At 47.4% G+C, this 12574-nt stretch overlaps 1 protein-coding gene across 1 annotated transcript in view; it reads right to left on the minus strand.

Annotated features, from left to right (window-relative positions):
• Positions 1-954: 954 nt before the first annotated feature.
• fbln2 (fibulin 2) overlaps positions 955-12574 on the minus strand; it is a 49030-nt gene continuing 37410 nt past the window's right edge. Inside the window, exons 10-17 of the mRNA XM_084463846.1 lie at positions 10380-10517; positions 9476-9619; positions 8605-8733; positions 7095-7220; positions 5727-5843; positions 4987-5115; positions 4358-4481; positions 955-2643 (exon numbers count right to left, since the gene is read on the minus strand). Coding sequence (XP_084319972.1) covers positions 2283-2643; positions 4358-4481; positions 4987-5115; positions 5727-5843; positions 7095-7220; positions 8605-8733; positions 9476-9619; positions 10380-10517 — 1268 coding nt within the window. The 3' untranslated portion in view covers positions 955-2282. The remainder of the gene's footprint in view (positions 2644-4357; positions 4482-4986; positions 5116-5726; positions 5844-7094; positions 7221-8604; positions 8734-9475; positions 9620-10379; positions 10518-12574) is intronic.

Consider the following 12574-nt stretch of genomic DNA (forward strand, 5'->3'; position numbering starts at 1 on the left):
CAAGAAGGTTAGGACCGACTGGGCTATGCCATTGAGTCAACCATCACTGGTAGTGTGGAAGAGTTAGGTCTACTTACCGTTCAGGATACCTAGAGCTGCTACTGTTAGCGCCGCGGTATGAAGGTATGACACCTTTAAAGGGCACCTATCTTACCACCAGTTGTGGGTGTGATTGGCCATTGCAAGCTGTAGGCTATCAGAATCTGTCCTTCCCTGTGACTTGGTGACATGCAACACACAAGGGAGTGGGAAAGCCAACCATTAGCTCCGGTCCACTGGGTAGGCTGGTACCCATCATACATCTGGTTAAGAAACTACTTGTAATGGCTAATCACAACTGGTGGTAAAATAAGGGCCCTGTAAACAGCAAGCCGATGTCCTAACAAAACTCATGTACATTCACATTGCATAGCTGCACGATATCACAATCTACAACAAATCAACAATCAAACCGTGAAGCAACTGAGGGCTTGTACAGTTGGCTACGTTGTTAAAGTAGTTATTAGTCAAAGTTCTTCATCAGTGCGAGGCCAACATGTTCATGCGTGATGATGTGCCCCAGACGATCTCTTGAGAGAATGGAAAAACCTGCGCAGGACTGGGTGTGCAGATGCTGCGGCTGCACGTGTTACGCAATACGCGTGTTGTGCAAGTCACAACATTCCTCCATCCACATTCCAGGGCTGCGGATCAGCATCAGCATGTAACCCTCTAAAGTCAGTCTGCATCTCTCTAATTTATATAAGTACACACATCAGTTACTACAGGTCTAATAACGTGAAATACATCATTTCCCGCAACGTGTAATGTTAAGACACAATGAATGCATGCTCTCAACACTAGGTGGCGGTGTTCACCAACACTCATTTATTGGAACGCTGGGTAAGCAGAGAGGCGGTGTGATGGGTGAGACGAGCGTATTAAGGTAATTGATGATGTGCACATAAAGGATTATGTCCGGATATATTACACACCCAAGTGGTTGGAAGATGATGTGCAGCTTTATTGGTGAAATAAAAATAAAACACTCAATCATGGTATTTTGTTCTTCAGACACAAGCTTCTTGGCTTCTGAATATAGTAATTGAGAGGAATAACTGGAATGCGAGCCACAACATGGAGATATGTCTCAGGTGTGCAGAATATTTAAATGTTCATACCCTGAGTTAAATGAGTTACAAGTGAATAACGCATATTTTTTTTTCCAGTTCTCAGGTAAAAAGGTTAAAGACTTTGAGATGATGTCAGAATTGACCAAACACGGGTTGGTAAAATACACTTCTGTAAGGTCACACATCTCTACCCTCGGTGTTTATCAAGTCTGTGAAACAATATTTACATCAAACAAATAAGCCTATTATAAAGATGCGCTACAGCGAACACATTAGTTTGAGTGAACAACAAAATTGAATTTAAAAAAGTGCCCCATTTGTGGTAATTCATAACCCTTCCAGACTTTTGTAAACGGTTCTGAAAGCTAGGGTAGGCAATTCATTTTATAAGCAATCTTTCATATTTGTTGGGCCAATGATTGGACGACCCACCTGTCTGTCTACCTGCCTACCTGAATCTTACTACAAAGCTAGGCAGCCCTATGGAGGGGGGGAGGGGTGGGACGTTTTCTATTGGTTACTTTCAGAATGTAGTTTACTCTGGCTGGTTTCTTCGGATTGCCTACCCTAGCTTTAACGTTTTAACGTAACTTTCCAAGGAGAGGTGAAATATTGAGAGATTTAGCTAAATTCTTACAGTGGTAAGAACTTCAACTGAATGGTAATTATTTAAGAAAATGTATGAATGTTATAGACGGATAAAATAAAGCAGTGGAGCAATACATTCATTACGTTTCAATAAAATCATTAAATAATAGTCATTTTAACTTTTGGTGAAGTTTTCGTTAAATAATTAGCTAAAATACAACCGCGGGCTAGGCTGTCGATATATGTGGTTCATCGCATGCCAAAATGGACGTGTAAAGTATGGCCAAGCCTCGGCAAAACAAACAGTAACAAAAAACAGCAACAACACTTCTTTGGTGATATGGATTCAACGTAAACCGTCGGATAATGTTTACTAGTGCGAGGAGGAGTGAACTTGAAATCCTGCCACTAAACACGGCAGTGTGGAACCACTGCCATTCAGTCTCTCTGTCTGTCCATCAGTCTTTACCATCCGTCCATCCCCCATTCGCGGCTCCTCCTCTTCCTCCTTCTGCCTTCTCGGTTCCGGCCGCGACGAAGACCAGGTACATCCACGAGGAAGAGGCCCCCTCTGCTCTGCGCTCACAGAGTGCTGGCCGTGATGAAGACGTGTATCCTGGCCACGAAGGACGTCATGCTGCCCTGCCGCAGCAGCTTCATCTCCACGTCCACCAGGAAGTCCTTGGCCTCGCGCACCTGTCGCTGCAGGTACACAGCGCCCGTGAAGCCGTTGAGCTTGCGCGTGCTGAAGTAGCCCTCCTCGTTGCCGCGGGTGACGGCCACGGACACGTGGTCGCCGGCGTAGGCGGGCGACGGGCTGATGCGGAAGATCTGCGCCGGTGTCAGGATGTTGGTCTGGAAGTTGAGCTGGTAGTAGGTGATGCGCAGTGGGAGGCTCTGGCACTCCGGCGCGTTGCCCAGGCAACTCAGCTTCTCGCAGCGCCTGGGAGACAGAGAGGGTGGGGGAGGGGGAGAGCGTCGTCACAGAGGACCACGTTTGAAATGCATTCATGTTTAGATTTACATTTAGGGCATTTAGCAGACGCATTTATCGAAAGCAACTTAAAGATTTATTTTTGCATTTTTATGCTTTACGGTAGAGTGAGATAGACAGGAAGGTACGGGAGATGGAGGGGAGGACATGCAGCAAAGGGCAGGAATCAAACCCGGGTCACTGCGATCATGACTGTGCCTTAATAGTACGCTCTCTACCCGGTGAGCCCATCCAAAGCAACTTAAAACAGTTCTCACACTCACACACCGACGGCGGTGTCAATCATGCAAGGCGACAGCCAGCAGTCTGGAGCAGTTAGGGTGAGGTGTCTTTCTCATGGACACCTCGACACTCAGCTAGGAGGAGCCGAGGATCGAACTTGCAACCTTCCGGTTATAAGTGTGCAGTTTCTTTAATGCGTTATCCTCTGTCCTTTTTAGTGCTCATGCAGTGAAATAACGGTTTGTCCATTGAATCCCATTAAAGGGAAAGGTAGTGTGGGGGGGGTTACGATGTAACTACCAAACGAAGGTACTGGGTTTGATTCCCCAGTATCCTCAACCTGTAGGCATCGTTGAGTAAGAGGCCCTCACCCCTACCTGCTCCTTAATGGCTTGTTTCTGATCACTGGAAGTCGCTTTGGATAAAAGTGGATGAAAACAAAGTAGTAAGTAGTGAAGAAAAATAGAGGGAGAGGTGGAACCTGTTTGTCTTCGGAAGACTTTTAGTAAACTCTGCATATGCCAGAATAACCTGGCCCTACACACAGTAGATTTTACTTTGCGTTTACTAAATTCAGCAAAGGATGAAAACCAACAAACCAATTCCGCTCAAATCCGATCATCCAGCAAGTCAATCAAGGCCCTGTCTGTCAGATCCAGTGTGATAATAAGGATTTGGAAGTCTGTTCAAAGCTGTCATTAGTCTCTACAGTGGATGGATAGATGTCCTCTCTCTCTTTCTCTCACTCCCCCCCTCTCTCTCTCTCTCTTTGTCTCTCTGCCTCTCTCTTGCATTGTCTCTCAAATGACTTACGACAGTAGAGAAACGCTGTCACACGCCCATTAAAATGAACAGGGCGAGCCGAAGTGCTTATCAATTTGAACGATGTTCAGTTCAGGCCAATCATCCTCCTGTCCCTCAGCCCATTACCCATCTGGGACAGTGAGAGGTGTGGTGAAGGGGACCCAGTCAATGAAGCATGGCCACAAGCAGTTCCTTATAAGCTAACAATGGATTACTTAATCAATGTAAAATGTACAAAAGAAACGCTGTATCCACTTGGTCAAGGGCCCCCCTACTTAAGAATAACTGACACTAAGTGAATCCACAGTCAACCATTAGCATACTTGTAAGATATCTTACCCCATGACATGGATGTAATTTCACTGTCTAACCCCTACCTGCTCCTTAATTTCATGAAATTCAATTAACTGTCTAACCCTACCTTCTCCTTAACGGCATGTTTCTCAACTGTATTTCAATTGACTCTCAGTCCACTACCTGCTCCTTAATGACTTAATGCGTTGAATTCCCTGCAAGTTGTCTAGCATAAAAGCCTCTCCTGAAATGACTAAACAGAAGACTGATAAAGTAGAACCAGGACAGGGTCAATCCAAGGGAAGGGGGCATTCCCCCTGGGCGTCCGGGGGCTCTGACTCACGTGTCGGAGGCCTTCTTGTAGTTGGGCGGGCAGCTGAAGGAGAGGCAGCGATAGCTCCCCTGGATGTTGTAGCAGCTCTGCTCCGCGGAACAGTTGTGGGCGCCGGTGGTGCACTCATCAATATCTGGGTGGGGGGGGGATGATGAGGTGTGATGACATGGCTTCAGGCACTGCTCATTAGTCTACAGTTGAACCGTGGCAACAGGGAGAGAACGGTATCCGTATGCCATCCATCACACAGTAATTACAAACCGTGGAGGTGACACTTCGAAAAAACATGTTTTTGATTATTTTTCCGAACGATCTGCTTGGTCACAGCCAAACAAACGATGGATCATATTATTATGAGCATGTATACTTTATTATCATGAGTAGCCCCAACCTAACCTGGGCACTGTTACGACCAAATAAAAAGATAGACAGCATCAACGTGCTCAGATACACTTAGACTCTAGAGATGTATTAATGGATCATTTTGTACATTTCTTCCTAAGAAATACAGACTTCAGGCGTTTAAAATGGGAATGGTGTCGAAGGTGGTTAGGAGGTAGGAGGTGATAAAGAGGGGGTAAGGAGGTAGGAGGGGGTTAGAAGGAGGGTAGGAGGTGGTGTTGATCCAGGCTCCTCACCTTTGCAGGTGTGTCTGTTGGCTGACATGGTGTAGCCCTCGGTGGGACAGGCACACTGGTAGCTCCCCGGAACGTTGACACACTCAAATGCACACATGTTCCCAATGCTCTGGGAGCACTCGTCAATGTCTACCGGAGAAACACACACACACACACACACACACACACACACACACACACACAAAACACCACACACACACACACACACACACACACACACACACACACACACACACACACACACACACACACACACACAGAGTCATATAATCCACTACGTGTATAGATATATGTGCATTGATATTATTGATATTTCTTCTGTGTGTGTGTGGCTGTGTGTAAAAGCAACCAGTCACAAAGGATCCCAGACACGATTGTTGTTAAAAACATGCAATCTTGGCTCGTTGACAAGTGTGCCATCGACCTGACTGCAGCAAATTGCTTCAGAGCTGAAATCCACCAGCCCATTACTCTGAATAGAATCAACTCGTTTTTTCCCCCAAAGATTTTCCATTCCATTAACAAATAGCTTCTTAAGAATGTCAGTTTGTTTCTAAATACACTGGAAACACATCCAGTAAAAAATACCTTTACCTAAATTCCATCTTACCCTCAGGTCCGGACCGAACCATCTCATCCTCACGGATGAGGTCCGGACCGAACCATCACACCCTCACAGGAGAGGCCCAGACCGAACCATCTCACCCTTACAGGTGAGGTCCGGGTTTGAACCATCTTACCTTCGCAGGTGCGTCCGTCCTCCTTCAGGTAGAAGCCCTGGCGGCAGTAGCATTGGTACGATCCGTAGATATTGGCACACTCCTGGCTGCACGGGTTTGAGTCGCATTCATTCAGGTCTGTGCGTGGACACACACACACACACACACACACACACACACACACACATACACACACACACGCATTCACACACGCACACACACACACACACACACACACACACACACACACACACACACACACACACACACACACACACACACACACACAGGAAAGAGAACACAAATACATTGTTTATCACTTCTTAAAGAAACGAGAACCTTTAAGCTACACTCCCACTTTGTTTACCCTCATTTATCATCCACCTACGCACACACACACACACACACACACACACACACACAGGCTTACACACACACACACACACACACACACACACACACACACACAGGCACATACGGTTAGCAACACTGAACCAAAGCCTCATCACAGAGAACACCAGTTTTATGGAGGGTTTGAATCAAACAGTGTGTGTGTGTGTGTGTGTGTGTGTGTGTGTGTGTGTGTGTGTGTGTGTGTGTGTGTGCATGCGTTTTACTTTCTTTTGTGAATCTGATAGACGATAGAGTGCACCTGAGCCTGAGAAGCTGTTACTGTATAACTCTCCCGGGACCGGGAACAAATTGGCTTCCCGAATAAAATGTCACCAATAACGGGTTTTGCTCAGGTACACTTTCCTCTTAGTGTTCCTCTACACTCCATGTCTGTCTGTCTGCCTGGCGTGCTGTCTGTCTGTTTGTCTCTGTGCCCATAATTGTGTCTGTCTGTCTGTATGTCTTCCTGCCTGTCTGTCTCTGTGTCCATCTCTTGATCTCTCTGCCTGTCTCTCTGTTTGTCTACCGCCAGTCTCTCTGTCTCTCTGCCTGTCTGTCTGACTGCTGTACACGATGCCTGACCCCCTGCTCTTTAATGACATTGCCGCTTTAGATAAAGGTGTGACAGGCTGAATGACACTGGCCAATGTTATATTAAAGGCTTCAAATCTAAAATCTATAGATGTTTGTATCCACTCAAACATCCCACTTTGTCCCCACTGCTATACATACAATAAACCCCTGTTACCTATATACATATGCAGTTCAGTCTCTATGTACTGAGTCCCTATAAGTCGTCTTCTACTGTTCTGTTCAATCATGATTGGTCCTTCACTGAGCTCATGGAAGCAGCTCTGACTGTGTGGACATTGAGCTGAGAGTGGATTTGTTGCAGTCCCACCTTCACAGCTCGATTGGTTCTCCACTGAGCTCATGAGATCCAGCAACTGTGACCACGTGGACATTGAGCTGAGAGGAGTTGCGTTGCGGTCCTACCTTCACAGTTCTTGCCGTCGAAGGCCAGGGCGAAGCCGGCGGTGCAGGAGCACTGGTAGGAGCCCGGGGTGTTGTCACAGGTCTGGGAGCACAGCTGGCCCGGGTAGCGCCAGCACTCGTTCACATCTGACCACACACAGGGCGTAGGGTGGGTGGAGGAGGAGGAGGAGGAGGAGGTGGAGGTTAGGGTGGGTTGAGGTGGAGGTTGTTGTTTTTGAGGAGGCTAGGGTGAGGGGTGGACGAAGGGGTAGGTGGTGATAGTGGTGGTGAAGGAGGGGTGAAGTTAGGAGGTGGTATTGGTAGTGATGATGCTGATGTTGTAGGTAGGAATGATGGAGGTGTGGATGGGGGTAGTGGTGAGGATGGTGGGGTAAGTGGTGGAGGAGGTGGCCGTGGTGGTGATGGGGTAGAGGGGGGAGGCCATGGTGGCTGTGGAGGTGATGGGGTAGAGGGGGGAGGACATGGTGGTTGTGGAGGGGGCGGTTGGGGCTTGACAGCCCAGTGGCAGAGGTGTCCTTCGCGGAGCCAAAAGCTATTTGGTTCAATCCCAATCAGCCCGGCCCAGCTGAGGGAATGCTCGCTGTTATTAGCTGGATCTGTATTCTGGGTCGGTATCTCTGTCCATCTGGACAGAGATAGTCACTTTGGGCGAGAGCGTATCCCCTAACTAAATTATAAATGGGTTAAACTGCGCCCCACGCGGAGGCGATGGAGAGGAGGACAGAGGGGGGGGAGGGCAGGTAGCCGGCCTCCATTAGTATGCAGGCCGGGGAGGGAGTGTGATGTTGGTTTAACAGCCCGGTAGTGAGAAGTGCCAGTGCCACACACACACACACACACACACACACACACACACACACACACACACACGGTGATACATCATCAATACCCCCACCTTTATGATCACCTCCACCCTTATCATCACCATCCCACACACATCATCATCATCAACACCTCCCCCCATCTACATCATCAACTCTATCCTCCTCATTACCATCCTCTCCTACATTCTCATCACCACCCTCATCATCATTCTCATCATCACCCTCATCATCACCCCCACCCTCATCATCCCCACCTACATAATCATCACCACCGTAATCATCATCACCCTCACCCTCACCGTCTGTCTTCCAACTACATCATTACCATCATCCTCACAACCACCACCAGCATCATGCTCACCTGAACCCTGATCATCTCCTCTCCTCTACATCACCACCCTAATCATCACCACCACCCTCACCTACCCCTCTCTACTTCATCATCATCACCACCACCCTAATCATCACCCCCACCATCATGACCTCATCTTCACGTCTCCTCTCTCGTCTCCAGAGGAACGTACTGTTGTGGTGTCATACTGGTCTCCTCTCCCCCCACCGACCCCCCAGTGTCCCCAGAGTACGTACCGTTGCAGACCTTGCAGATGGTGTCGTTCTGGTCTGCCCGACCCCAACCCCCCCTGCCCCCCGACCCCCCTGGACCCCAGTGTCCCCAGAGTACGTACCGTTGCAGACCTTGCGGACGGTGTCGTACTGGTAGCCGGTCCCGCAGTCACAGCGGTAGCTGCCAGGCAGGTTTTGACAGATCTGTCCCGTTCCACACCGGTAGGTTCCCATCAGACACTCATCCACATCTACACACACACACACACACACACACACACACACATACACACACACACACACACACACACACACAAACACATGACATAGACACACACAGATACACACACACACACACACACACACACACACACACAAAAACACACAATATAGACACATAGATACACACACACAGAGACACACACACACACACACACACACACACACACACAGACAGACATTAATTTGAGGTAATTCCTCAGCAAATCACTGAGGAAATCTGACATTTGTTGTTTGAAGAATACACTTGAATGTGAGGTGTGGTGATGTGTGTTGATGTGTGTCGTGTGTGTGGTGATGTGTGTTGATGTGTGTTGTGTGTGTGTTGATGTGTGTTGATGTGTGTTGATGTGTGTTGATGTGTGTTGATGTGTGGTGATGTGTGTTGATGTGTGTTGTGTGTGTGGTGATGTGTGGTGATGTGTGGTGATGTGTGTGTTGTGTGTGTGGTGATGTGTGGTGATGTGTGGTGATGTGTGTGTGGTGATGTGTGTTGATGTGTGTTGTGTGTGTGGTGATGTGTGGTGATGTGTGGTGATGGGTGTGTGGTGATGTGTGTTGTGGTGATGTGTGGTGATGTGTGTGTGGTGATGTGTGTTGATGTGTGTTGATGTGTGTTGTGTGTGTGGTGATGTGTGGTGATGTGTGGTGATGGGTGTGTGGTGATGTGTGTTGTGGTGATGTGTGTGGTGGTCCCTGCTGTCCCCCTCTCACCGATGCACCGGGTCCCATCGGGCCCGGACTGGTAGCCCTGGGAGCACTGGACGACCTGCCGCTGGCAGGTGTAGGAGCCCACCGTGTTGATGCACTTGAACCCGGAGCTGCACGTCTCCGTCAGAGTGCTGCACTCGTTGATGTCTGTGAGACCACACACACACACACACACGTACGCACGCACAGACACACACACACAGTCATAGGGCGGAGACTGTAAGTGACAGGAGACCTCCAGGGTAAAGCGTACTCATGGCTGTGAAGCCCCCCCACTGTGTAGCGTGTGTGGAGGGGTCAGAGAACTGACACAACGTACAGTGTAATCCTGACTGACATATATATATACAGATATATATATATATATATATATATATATATATACAGAGCTGTATCCCTCCTCCCCTCTGCTGGTGGTCTATTTACTCCATTTCTATTATACAGCTCTTCTCAATGCTGTAGAACGCTCCGTTCACTTGCATGGGCCTTCCCGACTTTCAGCTGTGAATTATTTTTCAATAATGACCGTTGCTAAGCATGTAATGACCGCTGTCAAGGAAAGTGGAGTGATTCACATCTTTCATATCACTCCGCAAGTAGTCCGGTAACTTATCAACACCAGCGTACTTGGTTGCTAAGCGAGGTCAACATCTTTGGCGGACTATTTCTCTGCTGATCAACACTACGAATGCTGGTAACAAATGAATTGTAAAAACTCTGTGTGAAGTTATTTTTCGTTTTGGCAAGTAGCCATGTAATAAGCGGGATAATGTATAGAACGTCGCCGGTCATTATCTAAAATAAGCCCCTTCAGGGCGAACGTAATTCAGCCCTGTGTTTGTGTCTGTGTGTCTGTGTGGCAGGTGTGTGTAGTGCCCGGTCTGGGCTGACCCGGGACGTCCCTTACCGATGCAGTTCCCGTGCGAGTCCAGCTTGAAGCCGGTCAGACACTTGTGTTTGGGGCCGCACACAAAGGACCCGTCTGTGTTCCTACACACCAGGCCGCCGCCGCAGTTGTGGGTCCGCACCATGCACTCGTCGATGTCTGGGGGAGACAGAACGCTGCTTCATGGGGGGGATGCTGTGTTTCGACCGACATGAAACATCAATAACCCTGTCACTGCCAAACACAGAAAACAAACATACACACACACACACAGACACACAACCACATACAGACACACAAACACATACACATACAGACACACACAAACACACAAGATATACACACATTTACACTTAGATACACACACACACACACACACACACACACACACACACACACACGTGTGTGTGTGTGTGTATGTAAGTGCAAACGTGTGTGTACCGAAAAGTGCTGAATCATGCCAATGTTACATTCCAGTTTGTCCAGTCAAAGGATAAGCCACTGCCAACTGCATTATGAATATGAGCGCACCCCCTCTGCTTGAGATAGCAACATCTGGCCCGTAGGTGGCACTGTGGCACAAGAATAGAAACCGCGCACCTGACGCTATGCAGAAACATAACACTATAGGCATGAAAACGCTCCTCTCAAATACATAACATAACTTTTAGAAACTATCGTTGAGCAGAACTTTTTTTTAATGACAGAAATAAGGGCCTATTGAGGGATAGACGTGTTTTGATGGTTCCTCTCTTCTTTTGTTTTATATTTCTCCGCGGCGGCTCTCAGATATGCATGTTTTATTAGCTCCTGAGAGATTTGTAGTACACGACGCTGGCAGAAGTCTTCATTTGAGATTTTCCTGTTCAATTACCATCAGCGGAGAGAGCGGAGTTCAACACTCCCGACTTTGTTGGCTTTCAAGCTTGTAATTTGTTTTCTCGCCTTGCGAGGTAATCTGCTAAACAGTGCCTTCATAATCCAGATCCAAAATTCTAGATCCATCCATTGAGACTTTCCTACATGGTTCTATTGCAAGGATGTTATGTGGGTTTGTCATAGCATTATTCAGAGCATCCCTTGTCTCTAATGATTTAGTAAATCATCAAAGAAAATCAATAAAACATTGAATAAAAAATCCTTGCATTGTTCACTCACTTGACCGCCATGCTCTGCAGAAGACATTGTGATTATTCATTTACTGGTTATTAATTTTGCATTGTCTCACAATCCATGTTGTGATGCCCTACACAAGAATCAAACGCATGTTGCAATGCACCCCATTTCCACACAAAGACATCTGTCTGATTTGAGTTATATCCTCTTGCGTCCTCTGGTGTTCGCTGACGTACGCTCTAGGGCGCAACGATTTGGGGAGATAATCTAATTGCGATTATTTCAACCAATATTGCGATTGCGGTTCAGTATGCGATTTTTCTTTTTTCAAGTTCCTCATGTCCCTGTATTATTCACTAAACAAGCAATAAATCATTCTATAGTATGACCAACACAACATTGGAAGCAGTCAACAACCCTTTCCTTTAGGCCAGGCATATGTGTTGAGATTAATTGATGCATGAATTGATTATAATATCTTTACCTAACTATTGAATCGTAAAAGAAAAAATAAATACGCCCAAAAAACCTCCCAAAAAAGTTTTTTTACATCGCAACTTGATGAATCGTACAGCCCTCACACTTACACAACACCGCAGTACCTCCACATCAGCGGGCTCAGATATATGGCCCTTCCTGCCATATTGAAACAAATGGTGCAAAATACAGCCGCTCACGGGGAGAGCAGAGGAACACGAGCTGGCTGGCTTCCCCGTGCAGCCAGCCAGCTCGCCTCATCCTCTCTGGCTCGGCGTCGTGCTAATTAATGAATCCAGATGGTTTCCTCTGGGGACCAGTCCTACCTGGAAGTTCCAGCTCAGAATAAATTAGTATTAAGCACCTAACGACGTTGATGTTTTTTGTCCCACGCAAGCCCAGCTGAAGTTCCAGGTGTTTGAAGAACGCACAATATTGCTGTTGACAGTCAAAGTGGGCGTCTGGAGTCGAACGCTGTCAGCACACCGCTGATGTCGCACAGGCAGGCGGTAAGAAATCAGCAAAACAACCAAAGGAAAAAAAGGACTTAATCTTCTCTAAGACTTAAGAAGCGTAGCTATGGAATCACGTGTGGGAAGGTATCCTCGCCGCCTATTGTGTAC

This window comes from Micromesistius poutassou, assembly GCF_964030765.1.
Source record: "Micromesistius poutassou genome assembly, chromosome: 2".
NCBI lineage: Eukaryota > Metazoa > Chordata > Actinopteri > Gadiformes > Gadidae > Micromesistius > Micromesistius poutassou.